This window comes from Pelobates fuscus, chromosome 3 (genome assembly GCF_036172605.1).
Source record: "Pelobates fuscus isolate aPelFus1 chromosome 3, aPelFus1.pri, whole genome shotgun sequence".
NCBI classification, from domain to species: domain Eukaryota; kingdom Metazoa; phylum Chordata; class Amphibia; order Anura; family Pelobatidae; genus Pelobates; species Pelobates fuscus.
Genome location: NC_086319.1, coordinates 415755722 through 415774338, shown reverse-complemented (window position 1 = coordinate 415774338; position 18617 = coordinate 415755722). Strand labels below are relative to the sequence as shown.

At 37.8% G+C, this 18617-nt stretch overlaps 1 protein-coding gene across 1 annotated transcript; it reads left to right on the top strand.

Annotated features, from left to right (window-relative positions):
• Positions 1-214: 214 nt before the first annotated feature.
• LOC134602065 (olfactory receptor 6B2-like) lies at positions 215-1120 on the top strand. Its single transcript, XM_063446563.1, has one exon. It carries the CDS (start codon positions 215-217, stop codon positions 1118-1120), a length of 906 nt encoding a protein of 301 aa, XP_063302633.1.
• Positions 1121-18617: the final 17497 nt, after the last annotated feature.

Genomic DNA, 18617 nt, shown 5'->3' with positions numbered 1-18617 from the left:
ATTAAGCATTAGCCAAATGCTTTAATTTCTGTTGACATTGTAGCAAATCTCATATATTTTGCTTATAAAACTGACATATTCTATAATTTACCATTCACACTTATATCAGAAGCATTCCTAAAATCAATGAATCCTATATAAATGCTTTTTTTAGGAAATGAATTTAGAGAACCGAACAGTGATCCAAGAATTTCTTCTCCTGGCCTTCGGCAATATGCACGAAGGAAAGTTCTTACTCTTATTTTTCCTGTTTCTTATCTACCTGATAACATTGATTGGAAATCTACTGATTATTGTTTCTGTGCATTTCAATGCTCATCTCCATTCCCCTATGTACTTTTTCTTCAGTAATTTCTCTTTATCTGAAATTGTATTTACTACAAATATTACTCCCAATATGCTATTTGCCACAATACATGAAGGATCAAAAATTTCTGTAAACCTCTGTATCACACAATATTACACATATTCTGTATCTATATGGGCAGAGTGCCTCCTCCTTGCAGTCATGTCCTATGACCGCTACTTGGCCATTTGTAATCCATTGCATTATTCATCAGTAATGAGTCCCAGACTTTGTCTCCACCTGGTTGTCTGGTCTTGGTTTGTTGGGTTCACCGTGCCAATAATTGAAGCCATACAATTGGGCAGCTTGACATACTGTGGCCATAATATCATTGACCATTTCTTCTGTGATTTTGCTCCAATTATTCAGCTTTCATGTTCAGATACAAATGAAATAGAACTTACAGATTTTATATTCTCTTTTCCAATATTTGTATTTCCTGTTGTTTTCATCATTATAACTTACATCTTGATTATATTCACAATCCTTCGGATTCCAACGAACACAGGAAGGAAAAAAGCCTTCTCTACCTGCAGCTCCCACCTCATGGTTGTTTGTATATATTATGGATCTTGTATCTTTGTTTATATGTCGCCGTCGACCGAGAACTCCTTCATATTAAAGAAGGTTTTATCACTTATATATACCATGGTAACTCCCCTAATAAATCCATTTGTCTACAGTCTTAGGAACAAGGAAATCAGAACATCGATTATAATATTGGCCACTAAGTTGAACAGATATGGAATTCAATTTTTTAAAAATGTAAAATAAAGATCTAAAAAAAACAGTAAATTTGGGAAATTAATGTGTCATATTGTGCTTGTCGAATGGTCAGATACCCTGAAAATGGAGCGATAAAGAGCAATGCTTTAAACATATTTACCTCTTTTCACATAAATGCTATGATGAAATTGCTTGCCTATTCTGATTTATGCAAAAAAAAAGTCATTTCTGGATTACATTTTTGATAGAGTCCTTGCGAGGACAAAATCCATCAGATGCAGAACATCATTATATCACTTCTGGCTATTTCTGACATGTGATTCTTTCAATAAACACTCAAATGACCACACTGCGAAGTGACTACCTACTGTAATGGACAAAAAAAAAAAAAAATACCACAGCTACTTTATGTACTACTCAAACTAAATATGTAAGTTATGTTTATTAATATTCATATGCAATTAATATAAAAATATGTATAATATGGAAATGCAAAATATATATGAAGGAAATGTATGGTATGTTTATTACATATGTAGCGCTTATATAGAAATATTTACAAATAAACATAAATATATTAATACAGTATATATAAATTTATTTCCTCACCCCTCCTGGGTGGTATGTTTATTCCACATTCTCAAGTCCTCTACCAGAGGCCTGGGAGTTTGAGGGTTCCGCGCAGTATCTTAGCTGTTCCTAGAACTGCCCTCTACTGGGCAGCAATTTCAGATGTCCCACCTGGAATCTGTTGAAGCCACTCCCCCAACTTGGGAGTCACAGACCCAAGTGCTCCTATCACAACTGGCAGTATTACTGCCTTCACTTTCCACATCCTTTCTAGCTCTTCTTTCAGTCCTTGGTATTATTCCACCTTTTCGTGTTCCTTCTTCCTGATGTTATAGTCACTGGGTATTGCCACATCCACCATAACTGCAGTGGATCCACCACAACTTCACATGGATTTTGAAAAATTATAACTCTAGTTATAGCACTTAGCCAGACAATACAATGTAGTCTGGCTTTTATATTGCATACAATTAGAAAGATTAGCATATATTTTGATCAGCTACAATATTAGAACCCCCTGCTTAATATCTTGTAGGTCCCCGTGTGCTGATGATGGGTAACACTTAACCTTTTCTTTATTCTATGTCTGCTCCTTTTGGAGAGGTATACACCTTTGCTTATGTAGGCACAGGCTTTAACTACCGTGTGCTGAGGTAGTCACGGTGGGTATTGGTCTATCTATTAATAGATTTCGTTTCATCTTATCTGGTAATGTTAGGCTCATGTATTGATGAGCTGAGGTATTTATAAAGATACACTTATTTGTATACACCACTACAGCACTTAGCTACTTATCCTCTCCTTTTCAATTACTTGATTAGCTTATTACAGTAGGTTGATTTGAGTACACCACCATTTTAGCCAAATTGGCATCTTTGTCTTTGTGGTTAGACACACTCTACTCACCTTTTGCAGTATATTTTTTCTGCTGTATTAATCAATCCTTGAAGGTGTGGGCTATTTAGTTTTTGGTGATTTAGGTCAATATACACCTAGTCATTTGCAAGTAGTATGAGTCCTAAGGAGCAGGTTTATGTTACATGTTCACAGTTCAAATTCCACCCTTACATCTTTTGTTAAGTCATATTTACTATTATTTTTTGATCATAGAATTGGTTCTGCTTATTAGGGCTACACACTGTCATTTAGAATAGACTGCACTCCTTTTCTAGACAGCCTGACACAATTTGTGTTGTCTATACATATTTTACATTCATATTTGGTTTCTCAACATACTACACTATATACTTCTCCATTGCCACGTTTCTCCCATTCCATGTCCTATCTGAGACCCACGTCTGCCTCATACACCTGACCAGCACTTCCTAAGCACTAAACTTTCTTGTGTCCAAAGCTGGGCTGTCATTTCTGCTCAGAAATGCAATAGACCTGAGAAAGGGAGTTTCTCCTGAAAACTTGTCATTCAAAAATTCTGTTTATATAATTAAAAAGGTAATACAAGATACAGATGTTTTCTGTTTGTTTACAACTCTATAAATTATATACATAAATAAATTATATACATTATAAAGCATTTTTTTTTGTATAATATATTTATTTGGTATTTAACATATAACATATTATTTCAACAGATATAAAAAAATAAACAAAAAAATGACAATTCATTTATCTGACCAATACATTACATTACATCAACACAGCAAAGCAACATGAAATACAAAAACATACATACTTAATTCATATCGGGGCAGATTTAATACAGTCTATTCAGTCTATTCAGGTTTATGGGATTCTTGTTTGTTCTTATTTGTTCAGGGTAACATCTAAACAGTTGACAATTTCTTTAACCAGTTTTCATATACCTCTATTTTTTTTACTTTGGGAGAAAAGAGTTTCATCTAGAGATTTTTCCATGTTAATTTAAAATTTTATTTGGGAATGGATCTGGTGTTTCTAGCTATTGTGATTTTCATGGCTGTAAAGCAATGAACCGCAAAGCATATATCATTACTTGTAGTGATGTCGCGAACACAAAATTTTCGGTTCGCGAACGGCGAACGCGAATTTCGGCAAATGTTCGCGAACCCGCGAACTGGGCGAACCGCCATAGACATCAATAGGCAGACGAATTTTAAAACCCACAAGTTGTTTCAAGGGGACTAACACCTGGACTGTGGCATGCAAACTTCGATCCGCGGCTGCATCTTGCAGCCGCATAGTAGATAACTCCCTAATTCCCACGGTATTAGGGAACTATCTACTAAAAGGCTGAAAGACCTAAATTGGTCTTTCAGCCACATTTACTAATACTAAGTAAAGATTACTTAGTATTAGTAAGTGATCTGCCCCTACTTGCTATACCACGAGTAGGGGCATGTCTAGTAAGCAGTGAGCAGCCAGTGGCTGCTCACTGTAAAAAAAAAAACACACAAAAAAAAACCTACTGGCCCCCATCCCTGTGCGACGGGTGGGGGCCATAAATTACAATGGGGGGAGGCCCTACTGTCCTCCCCCTGGCCCCCACCCCTGGGCGGCGGGTGGGGGCCATAAAGATAAGGAGGTGGGGGGAACCTACTGTCCTCCCCCCGGCCCCCACCCCTGGGCGGCGGGTGGGGGCCATAAAGATAATGAGGGGTGGGACCTACTGTCCTCCCCCCCTTCCCCCACCCCCTGTGCGGTGGGTGGGGGCCATAAAAATAATGAGGGGGGGACCTACTGTCCTCCCCCCAGCCCCCACCCCTGAGCGGCGGGTTGGGGCCCTAAATACTAAAAAGGGGGCGGACATTCAATGTTTTCTTTCTTCTAAATCTTCTTTTTTCAGCCCCAAAAAAGGCCAAATAAAAAAACATAATAACCGACGCAATTTAAAAAAAAAAAAAGAAAACGAGCGCAAAAAAAAAAATAATCCATGTTCACCCGGCGAGGGCTCCGCGCAGACTGAGCTCTGCAGGGTGGGGCAAGGCTTGTAAAGCCTTGCCCCGCCCTGCAATTAGGCTCAGAGCACTCTGATTGGTGGGTTTAAGCCATCCAATCAGAGTGCTCTGACAGGTAAATGAAGAGACTAACAGGTAAGTCTCTACATTTACCTGTCACATCACTCTGATTGGTTGGTTTGAAATCCACCAATCAGAGTGCTCTGTGTCATTTTACACAGCGTGGGAACGTTCTTTGGAATTTTCCCACGCTGTGTAATTTGACTCATAACTCTCTGATTGGTTACTTAATCCACCAGTCAGAGTGTTATGAGTCAAATTACACAGTGTGGGAAAATTCCAAAGAACTTTCCCACGCTGTGTAAAATGACACAGAGCGCTCTGATTGGTGGATTTCAAACCAACCAATCAGAGTGCTGTGACAGGTAAATGTAGAGACTTACCTGTCAGTCTCTTCATTTACCTCAGTCTGCGCGGAGCCCTCGCCGGGTGAACATGGATTTTTTTATTTTGCGCTCGTTTTTTTCTTTATTTTTTTTTAATTGCGTCGGTTATTATGGTTTTTTATTTGCCCTTTTTGGGGCTAAAAAAAAGAAGATTTAGAAGAAAGAAAACATTGAATGGTAAGTTTTTTTTTTTTTTTTTACAGGTGCTTAGTTAAAGGTCCCCCCCTCATTATTTTTAGGGTGAGGGGGGTAGGTAGGGGGTAAAAAAAAGGTTTTGGGGGGGAGGGGGTGACTAGGGGTTTGGGGACCCCTAGTCACCTGGGGGGAACATTTTTTTTAGGGCCCCCACCCGCCGCTTAGGGGTGGGGGCCAGGGGGGAGGACATTAGGTCCCTCCCCATTTTAGTATTTAGGGCCCCCACCTGCCACTCAGGGTTTGGAGCCAGGGGGGAGGACCTTAGGTCCCCCCCCTTTTAGTATTTAGGGCCCCCACCCGCCGCTCAGGGGTGGGAGCCAGGGGGGAGGACCTTAGGTCCCCCCCTTTATAGTATTTAGGGCCCCCACCCGCTGCTCAGGGGTGGGGGCCAGGGGGGAGAACCTTAGTTCCCCCCCTTTTTAGTATTTAGGGCCCCCACCCGCCGCTCAAAGGTGGGGGCCAGGGGGGAGGACCATAGGTCCCCCCCTTTTTAGTATTTAGGGCCCCCACCCGCCACTCAGGGGTGGGGGCCAGGGGGGAGGACATTAGGTCCCCCCTTCTTAGTATTGAGGGCCCCCACCCACCACTCAGGGGTGGGGGCCGGGGGGGAGGACAGTAGGTCCCCCATATCATTGAGTATACTTTGATAACCCCCCTGCCTCCCACCCCCGAGCGGCGGGTGGCGGGGTTGTCAAAGTTTACTCAATGATATGGAATAGGCGGCGGACCGAACATCGCTTATGTTCGCCCACCGTGGCCAACGCGAACAAGCGATGTTCGCCAGGAACTGTTCGCCGGCGAACTGTTTGGGACATCTCTAATTACTTGCTTTAAATTCCAATTTACATGGAGTAAAGCAATTTCGGGAGAGAATATTAACTTTATTCCTGTTATTACATGATAAAGGTCAAAAACCCAAGACCAAATTGGATTAACATAGGGGCAAGTCCACCATAAGTGGATATATGTACCTGTATCGTTACCACATCTCCAACATATAGGGTTATACTGTTGGTACATTTTGGCTAATTTATTTGGAGTTAAATACCATTTGTTTATAATTTTAAAGTGGCATTCCACCAAGTTCAAACAGTGGATGTTTTTATATAGTTGTTTCAAAGAGGAGCACCAATCTCCGATGGATATCGTTGTTTCTAAATCCCGTTCCCAAGAATTTATTGTTTTTATTGGACTATCATTAAGTAAGTCTAGGAGGAGATTTGCTTTAGAGGTGACCTTATTTATGTGTTTGTTATTAAATATAGTTTCCATATAATGGGAAGCTTTAGAGGTAGACTTTAAGGCATTTTTATCCACAAAGTTTTTTATTCTCAAATAGGTGACAATTTCTCTCTCAGGTATCTGAAATTTTATAACCAATTCTTGAAATGTGAGTATCTTGTCTTCATTCATTATTTGTGATATAGTTATAGAATCTTTATTTGGCCAATGCCTTAATGTCAAATATTTAATATTTTGTTCTATTACACTCAATTTACAAGTTTTCGATATATTGTGTAATTTTCAACTCTTTTTTAATTTCTTCCCATACCTGTAATGATTGGGATAATATTAATGATTTATTCGTAAGAGAATCAATGCACTCCTTATCCCTATTAAGCCATAGGAAATTCTCTAGATTTATTGTCTCAGTAACGTCTGCCTCAATAATATACCACGGGTCAACCTTCATATAATTATCCTGTAAGTTATATACATGTTTTACTGCATCTGCATAATATATAAGTTTTATGTTAGGAAAATTTAAGCCCCCTTGTTTTAGTTATAAACCATTTTTAATGTATTTTGTAAATATTCATTAAACAGATTTCTGAAACAATAAACAATAAAGAACATGAGAAATAAGATACTGTAATATTTCTCTATTTGGACACCCTTTTTTTAGAGTTGATCAATAATATTTTTTTTCTGATTTCAAACATATAGAATGCCACAAATATAAAAGCTATGAATACACCAATCAATTAATATGCTACTAAGCGTGAGTATGATTTTCCCCATAAATAATTTTGGCGTAGAATTAATTGAACACGCCATTTCTGACTGTAGTGAGTTGTCCACCATCTCGAATACTACTACACAATAGTTTTAACCAAATGGACCATTAACTCCACGGTGTATTTAGATACCTTTATTTTCTACTACAATGCAACGCTTGAATGAGATTTCATTTTAAATTATCTTCATCCTTTATAAAATTGTATTTAAAGGGCCACTCCAGGCACCCAGACCACTTCTGCTCATTGGAGTGGTCTGGGTGCCAACTCCCACTACCCTTAACCCTGCAAGTGTAATTATTGCAGTTTTTCATAAACTGCAACTGCAATAATTACATTGCAGGGTTAACTCCACCTCTTGTGGCTGTCTACTAGACAGCCACTAGAGGTCATTTCCTTGTTTCTAGCACAGGTTTCCTGTGCTAGAGCGTCGCTGGACGTCCTCACGCTGTGTGAGGACCTCCAGCGTCGCTCAAAACCCCATAGGAAAGCATTGAAATGATTTTTCAATGCTTTCCTATGGGGAGACGTAATGCGCATGCGCGGCATTTCCGCGCATTAGGTCTCCTCGGCCGGTGGGCGAGATTAGTCCCGCCCACCGGCCGACGTAATCACAAGGAGGAGCGTCGCGCAGGTGGAGACAGCGGCGAGGGACATCGCCGCTGTCCCAGGTAAGTCACTGAAGGGGTTTTTACCCCTTCAGTAACCGGGGATTGGGGGGTGGGAGGGAGAGGGACCCTCCAGTGCCAGAAAAACGGATTATTTTTCTGGCACTGGAGTTTCCCTTTAAGCACTTTAATAAAAAAGCACAGTGTCACTTTAATCATTCATTTTTTTTTAAACCTTAGTATTATATTGTACTAGTCATGGATTATAATAATAACAAAGTATTTAACCAGGAAAGGTAAATTCAGATTGCTCTGGTTTCATAGTACGTCCTGGGGAAGTTACTTTTGCCCAACATCCAGGAGATGTTACTATTACCCAATTGAATGGTACTCATTTTATGTACCTTGGAAGGATGAAGGGCTGAGTCAACCCTGCCAGGATTTGAACCTGTGACCCAAGGGTTGATACATACATTGTATAGAGTATATTAGTTTTGTTTATTACTTGATGCAAAGTCCAGTTTATTTAAATGTTCCTTCTAGGTTGTGTTCCAAATTATCTTATGGTTTTATTTTTACAGTTGGGTTATTATAATTTCTTCTCCCATTCTTATGAACCTAAACATGGCATTAGGTTCTGAAAAGCTGAAATCTTGCCTAGTGGTAAGGAATAAAGCCACTGAGTGTCTGGTCTGTTTGCCACCTGAAAATGAAAGATATTTAATTGAACTGATATTTTATTCCATATCACACATCAAAATGGCTCATGATTTCCTTAAAGCAGCACTGTCAACCTCTCTCCACCCTGAAAAATTAATATTTCATACCAATTGAATGAAGAACCTGCGGTCATCCATGAGAGTACAGCAGTGACATCGGCTCCTGACATTGAAAGCTGAAGAGGACCCACCAAACAAGATGGCCGTGCCCATGAGGGACAAGTTAAGGATAAGTAAATCTTAACCTTACTAGTCCCCCACCAGCCACCAGACCATCAGCAGTAATGTTACTGTCGGGGGTCTTTGCGGATTCTGCAAAATCCTCTGACTGTGACAGTGCTGCTTTAATATCTATATTTTAAAATATTAAATAATTTAAATTCTCTTAATTATTATGCTTCAAATTGGATTTATTATATATATACATATATATATATATATATATATATATATATATATATTTATTTATTTTCACAAGGCAAATTAACAGGTCATTACACAGTCTTACTTTCTAAATTAATACAATCTTGATTAGAGCTCTGTGTAGCGGAGAGCAATGGTAGCAGGGCTTGTTCTCCATTGGTCACTCCAATAGCTAGTCAGATACAAGCAAAACATCATACGAAGTACAGCATAAGTAGTAAATAAATCCACGAATCTCCCTTCACCCTTCCCAATAACTGGACGACACTCAGTATCAGGGGCAGAACTCATTTTTAATGCCACATACTCTGCTTTTATGCAATTCTCCCATGCAAGGGAGACACCCACAGAATATTTGGAATTATACCTTGACGCCAGGTTCAAGCTACTAAGATGAGCGGATGTCCAGTCTGTTTTCAATTATGTCTTTGAAGTCTAGTTTTGAGTGTCTGACAAGTAAGCATAAGTAAGCATAAAATCTTGACTTGTGTCATTCTCTGGTTTCTGCAGCTCCACCCTCTGCCCCCATTCTCATGTCCTAACTTATGTCCTAATGTTTTGTTATATATAACCATTGGAATATGCTTAGCTCCTTTTATGTTACAGTGTGACTTCAAACATCCGTTTTTTGTCGCGCAAGTCACAGAGCTGTTTTTACAAACTACTATATAATCTGTAAGCTTACATAATAAAAGGGGAAGTCAAATTTGAATCAAAAACTGTCTGGTCTGGTCTGACTACTTTCTCCGAGCAGCTCGAGAAATAAAACTACAATTTGGTTTCCACCTGAACATATCTCCAGGTAACTTTATATCCATTTCAATAGTATCAGAACATTATACAGGATCAGTTGTCTTGCAAGCCTTTGAAAAGGACATTTTTGTGAAAATATATATACCGTATATACTCGAGTATAAGCCGAGTTTTTCAGCACATTTTTTGAGCTGAAAAACCCCAACTCGGCTTATACTCGAGTCAATAGTCTGTATTATGACAATTTGCATTGCCATAATACAGACTGGGGGCTGTGGGGGCTGGCAGAGCTGTAACTTACCTGTCCTGCAGCTCCTGTCAGCTCTCTCCTCCTCCGCGCCATCCGTTCAGCACCTCGGTCAGCTCCCAGTGTAAGTCTGCGGCTTACAGTGTTAGCTGACAGAAGAGCTGAACGGACGGCGCGGAGAAGAGAGCTGACAGGAGCTGCAGGACAGGTAAGTTACAGCTCTGCCAGCCCCCTTCTCCCCCCACTGAACTGCCAATGCTGGACCACCAGGGAAGGAGAGCCCCCCTCCCTGCCATGTATCAAGCAGGGAGAGGGGACCGAAAAAAATATATAGTAATAATAATAAAAATAATAATAATTAAATTAAATAATAAATAATAATAAAAAATAATAATTAAATTAAATAAAATAATAATAATAAATAATAATAATAATAAAAAAATTTAAATAATAAAAAATAAATAAAAAAATGCCCACCCCCCACCAGGGCTCTGCAACACACACACCACTCATACACACACACACACTGCACTCATACACACACATACTGCACTCATACACACACACTGCACTCATACACGTTGCACTCATACACGCTGCACTCATACACACACGCTGCATTCATACACACGCTGCACTCATACACACACGCTGCATTCATACACACACGCTGCACTCATACACACGCTGCACTCATACACACACGCTGCACTCATACACACACGCTGCACTCATACACACACGCTGCATTCATACACACACTGCATTCATACACTCACACTGCATTCATTATACACACACTGTAAATAAATATTCAATCAATATATATTTTTTAGGATCTAATTTTATTTAGAAATTTACCAGTAGCTGCTGCATTTCCCACCCTAGTCTTATACTCGAGTCAATAAGTTTTCCCAGTTTTTTGGGGTAAAATTAGGGGCCTCGGCTTATATTCGGGTCGGCTTATACTCGAGTATATACGGTATTTGATTACTATAAAAATTAATTAAATTAAGATTAATATAACTATGAATGTAATCTGCTGTTTACACAATATCCCTTATATCACAATCCTTTGCTCAGAACAAACATTTGATTCCTTTGAAAATACTTATCATGCCTCTTGATTATTAATTATTATTATTATTATTATTATTATTATTATTATAATTAGCAATATTTATATAGCACCAGCTTATTCCACAGTCTTGTACAGCTTAGAGACCTTTCAACTATAAAACTATAGGATACAGCATGTTACAATCTGTATACTACCTCTGCCGTGATATTATCGCTTGAAGATTAAACATCCAAACTCACAAATAAGCAGCAAATGTATTTTGCAAACAAAAAATACATAACAAGAAGATCTTTAAAGATATGGTAACGTATTTCTTTATCAAAGAGTACTGGGGTAAAATTATAAATACTACTAGACTTGTACATTCAGTTTTAAACGAATTGTGATATGCCTGAATTTTGGGAGATAGATGGTTCTTCTGAATTATGTAATGCCATATGGACGAATAACAAGATAAACACAATTGACATCCAGTTCTGTTTGTTTAATGATTCTGAGTTTTATTTACAGATAAAGTGATAATTGACCAAAAGAGGGAAAAAATGAAAAACAGTAAAACAAATAAATATATTTATATTTTATATATTTAATAAATCTTTCTCCCTTTTTCCTATATTGGTTGAACCATATTTAGATGGAAAATGCATCAGTGTATTGCAATATACATTATATTATATATTTTATCTAATTTGCAATACTCTGAGTACTTATATAATTTGCAACACTGAGTACTCTGGAATTTTTTTGCATTATTTTAGTTTGTCTAAATCCTTTTTACTGAAACAATTGCATGAATTAAATTAGTCTGATTTACATTAGGTGTGATGATGGTAGCACACAGTGAATATTCTAGATAATTGAGAATGTGCAATGAATATTATATATTGCCAATCTATGTCTCTAGCTTCATGGAGGTGGTGTTTTTGGTAGACGAAGAATATAAATAGAAAATAGATAGAGAAAATGTGAATGCTGAGAATGGAGACTTGTGTTGAGCAAATGTGATGTCACTGTGGTTAAAAATAATAATTTCATAATAGGGTTATCTTTATACTGAAAATAGCTTTCAGCTATGGTTGTGTAAGGATACTGTCGACCCAACATTCAGAATCCATGTTATAGCAAGTACAAGAAAGCATTTAACGTATTACCGGGCTTTAGCGTGTCCGTATTTAACGTAACAACTAGAATAAACAGGACAAGGTCAGGAGTACAGGAATTAACTATTTTCGGACACAATTTCACCCGAACACAGTTGGGACTATCCAACTACCACCGCTTTCGTCTCTTTTTTATACGAACGCCGTGTCGTCGGTACATTCAATACACGAACAAGACCGACCCCAGATAGCTCAATCCATGGAGCCAATTGTGGACATATTTCAAGCATATATTTCTAGTGAATGTGGGGGTTCCATTCGGAAAAAGCAAAGTTATATATTTTAATGTATTTTGTTACTTTTGTAAAATGGAAATATTTTCTCTAGATAATTATGTTTGCTCCAGCCACTTAACCCAATTATCTCCAGGATAGAGAGGAGGGATTTCACTGTTTATGTGGGAGTGTGTTATATTTTATTGTAAAATGATTGGTTACTGAGAGGGTGTGGTTATCATGCAACATCAAACTAAAAGTTCCTAGCATGATGTTTGCTCCCAGATTCCTTGGTCCATTTCGTGTCCTTCATAGAATTAATTCTGTATCAAAAGATAAGGGTTTGCAAGTGTTCAATGAGAGATAAGTGTGTGGGTAAGATACTCAAACGTCTAGGTGTGGTCCCCTTAGCCTTCACCAATAATGCATCATATAAACAAAAAATTAGACGGAATATCTTACATATAAATAACAGTAGAAATTCTGGTGGTGTGAGTATCGTTCCTATAATAGGATGAAAAGCAAAGAAAACAAATAATGGTGCAGTATCGTTTGTACTGATGGGAGGAATTATATTATTCCCAATATTATCCCAATAAATTTGCACTCACAAACAAAGAGCCAATCAATATCCGGCTCAGATCATCAGCTTTGTGGGGTATCACAAGTCCCACTCCCTCCTTTGTGTGTGCAGAGTCTTCCTTTAGTTGCAATAACAGGCATGCAGTAGTAGTTAAAGTGCTTTATTCCATAAAGTGCACAAAAGTGATAAAAGTAAATAAAAACCTTACAGTCTGTACTGGTTAGTCCTGGATAAGATAGCAATACGCGTTTCGCCTCTCTGGGAGGCTTCCTCAGTTGCTGGTTTAGTGTCCATGGGGCTGTCGTCCTTTTAAGTCCGTTTCTTAATTCGTGAGGTGTGTTACTTCCGGGTCGCGTCTATTCCTTACGCATTTCCGGTTTGCGTTCCACCATTGGAACGCATAGGGGAGTTCTTCGTCGACTTCCTGTGTGTCTGTCTACTGGAACGCATCCTTGCGTTCCACTTCGCCGTCGATCTCCATTCCGGATAAAACTTTCAATGTCCATTAAAGTTCTTTATATAGTCCCAATACTATTAAACTCCACACATTTCTCAAATGAAAAATAGAAGGAGAGGGGAGACAAAAAATAGGTGGGGGTAGTCAAGGATCGAAATGTATTGTTTTTTGCAGTTAAATTCACCATTACCTAATATCATAATTTTATATTTATGTATCCAGTGGATATATAAAGTGTTTTAAAGTGCTGTCAAATGTATACCATTTTATACCTATATTCTTGTCCTTTATGTACCAGTGGGAGAAAGACTTACTAGTGTTTCTCAAATATTGTTAAGACTACCCCAATTTGCAAAAATAGATAGGAGTATAAACATGATGATAGGAGTATAAACATGATCATGCATACGGAGTGGGTGTTTGTATATCTCAGTTTTGTTAGACCGTAAAAAAATCAGAAGGGTATAAAATGGTAATGTTAAAAATACATACAGTGCGTGCTGTGCGGGAGTGTCAATCATAATAAAATCACTAAGGCATCTCATATGTACAATTTTAAATGTATAGACTTGCAGTCGGGTACTTTCTCCGAACAAGAAAAAGTTAAGTGATGTATAGAAACTATTAGTTAGCAGGCAGTATTTCACCCATAATTAACAATAAAAAGAAGGTATCTCAATGTCATGCTATGCACAAAATATAAACCATAAAGAGGTTGTGTATAGAAAAATGAGCTTTTTAAAATTTTCTTTTATCTAAAATGGCAAACTTCAAAATCTAGGTTGAGGCCATGGGGGACTAATGTTTTAAAATTATAAATAAATCTCATCTCTTCTTTTCCTAATTGTTTTATATAGTCTCCTCCTCTCCAATCTTTCTTTACTTCTTTAAGAGCACAAAAAAACAGGTTTTCTGGGTTTTGGTTGTGTGCCTGCTTAAAATGTAGCGGAACACTATGGGTCTCCATCCCATTTCTAATATTTCTTATGTGTTCCGCTATCCTAATTTTGAGAGGTCGAATTGTTCTCCCTACATATAATAAGTTGCAAGGGCATTTGAGGATATATATGATGCCCTTCGTGTGGCACGTCAGATGGTCTGTTATCGTGTAGGGTCGTTTTATTATATTTTCTATGTTTGTAAGGTGTCTTTTGTGGCTATTGGTGGTTCTACAAGGGAGGCACATTCCACATCCATAAAAACCCTTGAGGTCCTGTATAAGGTGGTTGGTTTTTTTGGGGGGGCTTAAGTGACTTTTAACTAAATAACTCTTAAAATTTCTGGCTCCTCTATATGTAATTCTTGGTCGTGAAGGTAAAATCTTATTTAAAATAGGGTCGTTCATAAGAAGGTGCCAATATTTTTTGATGGTCTTTTGAATATTTTTGTTTTGCCCATTGTAGTTACAAATAAATGGTATTTCATTCTTATTGAAGGCTTCCCTTTTAGGTTTATATTTTGTTAGTTCACTCCTCGGTTTCTCTTTAACTTCTTCTATATCTCTTTCTAAGGCTAGTGTATCGTACCCTTTTTCTTGAAATTGTTGTTTTATATAATTGACTTGTTCGGTTTTTAATCCAGAGGTATTCTGCTTCTTTTTCATTTAGAATTCCTACTTCCTTTCCTTTATTCACATATTCCTTAAAAGTAATTATAACTTCTTTTAAAGGATTATTTTTTAATTTTTTGTACGTTGTGGGGTCTGACAGTATTCTAAGTGCTTCCTCTATATATTGTGCTTTATTAAAAATAACAATTCCTCCTCCTTTATCCGCCGGTTTCACTACCCAGTCCTTATTATTTTGGATGCTTTTTAGTGTTGCTTTTTCTTTCACTGATAAATTATGTTGGTATTTATTAATTTTTTTCAATTTACCTACTTCATCCATGACCATGGTCTCAAATGCTTTTATTTCACTTGAGATCAAATGTCTTGGGAAGAAATCAGATTTTTCCCTTAGTGATGTGTGGAGGTACTCATCTTCTCCTTCACTCTGTTTTCTTTCTTCCTTATTGTAAAAAAATTTTTTTAGGCACAACTTGCGAATAAAATGGTTCATATCTACAAAAAAGTTAAAAGAATTAAAATCCGCAGTAGGGGCAAATTTGAGACCTTTCCTAAAAATATTCACTTGTTCATCGGTAAGGGGTTGGCTAGTTAGATTAAAAATACCGTCTACATTAAGGTTTTGCCTCTCTTCTCCCTGTGTTTCCTTCCCGCTTCTTCTCTTTCTTCTTCTCCTTCCGTGGATCTTTGTCTTTTTCCTGGTATCTCCCAGGCTTGCGGACTCTGTGTCCACTTTCGCCTGTTCTGGATCAGGTCCTTCCGAAAAAAAGAAGGTGAAGGGGGAGTGTCTGGGGGTAAGGATCTGCTTATACTTCTATTTCTGTCCATGAGGTTTTGTGGTTCTAACCTAGTTATAGTCGGGTATTTAGTACTATTCATTTTATTTCCCTCAGGGTACCTTGGGGGTCCTTCTTTGACCACCTCACTGTATGACTTTGGTTTAGACACCTGTTTCTCTTTTCCTTCAATTTGATCCTTATTTCTTCTGAGTTGGTGGTGTTCTCTATGGGGAGTTTGATTCTCCTGACGTTGGTCGAATTTTCTGTTTGGTTCCCATCTACTCCTCCTTTATTAATTCCTCTGTGGTGGTTTTGTCCGTTCCCTCTCTCTTTCTCTTCTTGGTCTTTCTTCAAATCGATCTCTTTGAGGTTTGTCCATTTCCCTTCTCACGGTTTCCTCAAATGTATTGGGTCTGGATTTTTTTTCCCATTGATTTGGGTAGTTTGTTCTCCATTTTTCCCGGTTATTTCTTCCCTGGAAATGTTTATATCTATTTTCTTTTTGGTTTTTATTCCTAACATTCCCTGTCCGGTAATCTGTAACATCCCTTTGGTATTTTTTCTTTTTTGTTTCTATTATATCTAGCTCTATTTTGTCTACTTTTGTCTTAATCTCTTTCAGAATATTGTTGTAAATTTCTGGGTTTGTGGATTCTATTAGATTATTCTTCCATTTATTTATCTCTTCATCTAGTTTTGGGAGATTTTCTTCTCTCCTTGCTACTATGTAGCCAATCATGCTATATGAGAACCCATCTAAGAGTTTATTCCATCCAGACATGAAGTGTGGATCTTCTTTATCGAAACTGGGATCTTTATGGAATCTAAGTCCTCTAGGGGTTATTTGGTCCCTCACGTACTTTTTAAGGGTAGCTATCTCCCATTTAATTTTCATCTCTTTTATTAGGTTCTTTTCTAAATTGTATCTAGATTGGTGTTTATCATTATAAACTGGCATTAGTGTTTGCTCTGTATGTTTATCAAAACACATATCAATATTATTAGTCTGATAGTTTCTGTTCTCCAGAAACGACATTCTATCCCGGTATGAAGCTCACTTACTAACTTGCAAGGGGAAAAGTAAATCGGTATCAAAAGATAAGGGTTTGCAAGTGTTCAATGAGAGATAAGTGTGTGGGTAAGATACTCAAACGTCTAGGTGTGGTCCCCTTAGCCTTCACCAATAATGCATCATATAAACAAAAAATTAGACGGAATATCTTACATATAAATAACAGTAGAAATTCTGGTGGTGTGAGTATCGTTCCTATAATAGGATGAAAAGCAAAGAAAACAAATAATGGTGCAGTATCGTTTGTACTGATGGGAGGAGTTATATTATTCCCAATATGATCCCAATAAATTTGCACTCACAAATGGTATACATTTGACAGCACTTTAAAACACTTTATATATCCACTGGATACATAAATATAAAATTATGATATTAGGTAATGGTGAATTTAACTGCAAAAAACAATACATTTCGATCCTTGACTACCCCCACCTATTTTTTGTCTCCCCTCTCCTTCTATTTTTCATTTGAGAAATGTGTGGAGTTTAATAGTATTGGGACTATATAAAGAACTTTAATGGACATTGAAAGTTTTATCCGGAATGGAGATCGACGGCGAAGTGGAACGCAAGGATGCGTTCCAGTAGACAGACACACAGGAAGTCGACGAAGAACTCCCCTATGCGTTCCAATGGTGGAACGCAAACCGGAAATGCGTAAGGAATAGACGCGACCCAGAAGTAACACACCTCACGAATTAAGAAACGGACTTAAAAGGACGACAGCCCCATGGACACTAAACCAGCAACTGAGGAAGCCTCCCAGAGAGGCGAAACGCGTATTGCTATCTTATCCAGGACTAACCAGTACAGACTGTAAGGTTTTTATTTACTTTTATCACTTTTGTGCACTTTATGGAATAAAGCACTTTAACTACTACTGCATGCCTGTTATTGCAACTAAAGGAAGACTCTGCACACACAAAGGAGGGAGTGGGACCTCTGATACCCCACAAAGCTGATGATCTGAGCCGGATATTGATTGGCTCCTTGTTTGTGAGTGCAAATTTATTGGGATCATATTGGGAATAATATAATTCCTCCCATCAGTACAAACGATACTGCACCATTATTTGTTTTCTTTGCTTTTCATCCTATTATAGGAACGATACTCACACCACCAGAATTTCTACTGTTATCTATATGTAAGATATTCCGTCTAATTTTTTGTTTATATGATGCATTATTGGTGAAGGCTAAGGGGACCACACCTAGACGTTTGAGTATCTTACCCACACACTTATCTCTCATTGAACACTTGCAAACCCTTATCTTTTGATACCGATTTACTTTTCCCCTTGCAAGTTAGTAAGTGAGCTTCATACCGGGATAGAATGTTGTTTCTGGAGAACAGAAACTATCAGACTAATAATATTGATATGTGTTTTGATAAACATACAGAGCAAACACTAATGCCAGTTTATAATGATAAACACCAATCTAGATACAATTTAGAAAAGAACCTAATAAAAGAGATGAAAACGAAATGGGAGATAGCTACCCTTAAAAAGTACGTGAGGGACCAAATAACCCCTAGAGGACTTAGATTCCATAAAGATCCCAGTTTCGATAAAGAAGATCCACACTTCATGTCTGGATGGAATAAACTCTTAGATGGGTTCTCATATAGCATGATTGGCTACATAGTAGCAAGGAGAGAAGAAAATCTCCCAAAACTAGATGAAGAGATAAATAAATGGAAGAATAATCTAATAGAATCCACAAACCCAGAAATTTACAACAATATTCTGAAAGA

Bases quoted from the DNA above. Each gene is read 5' to 3' on its own strand.
- LOC134602065 (XM_063446563.1), top strand. From the start codon at position 215: ATGCACGAAGGAAAGTTCTTACTCTTATTTTTCCTGTTTCTTATCTAC.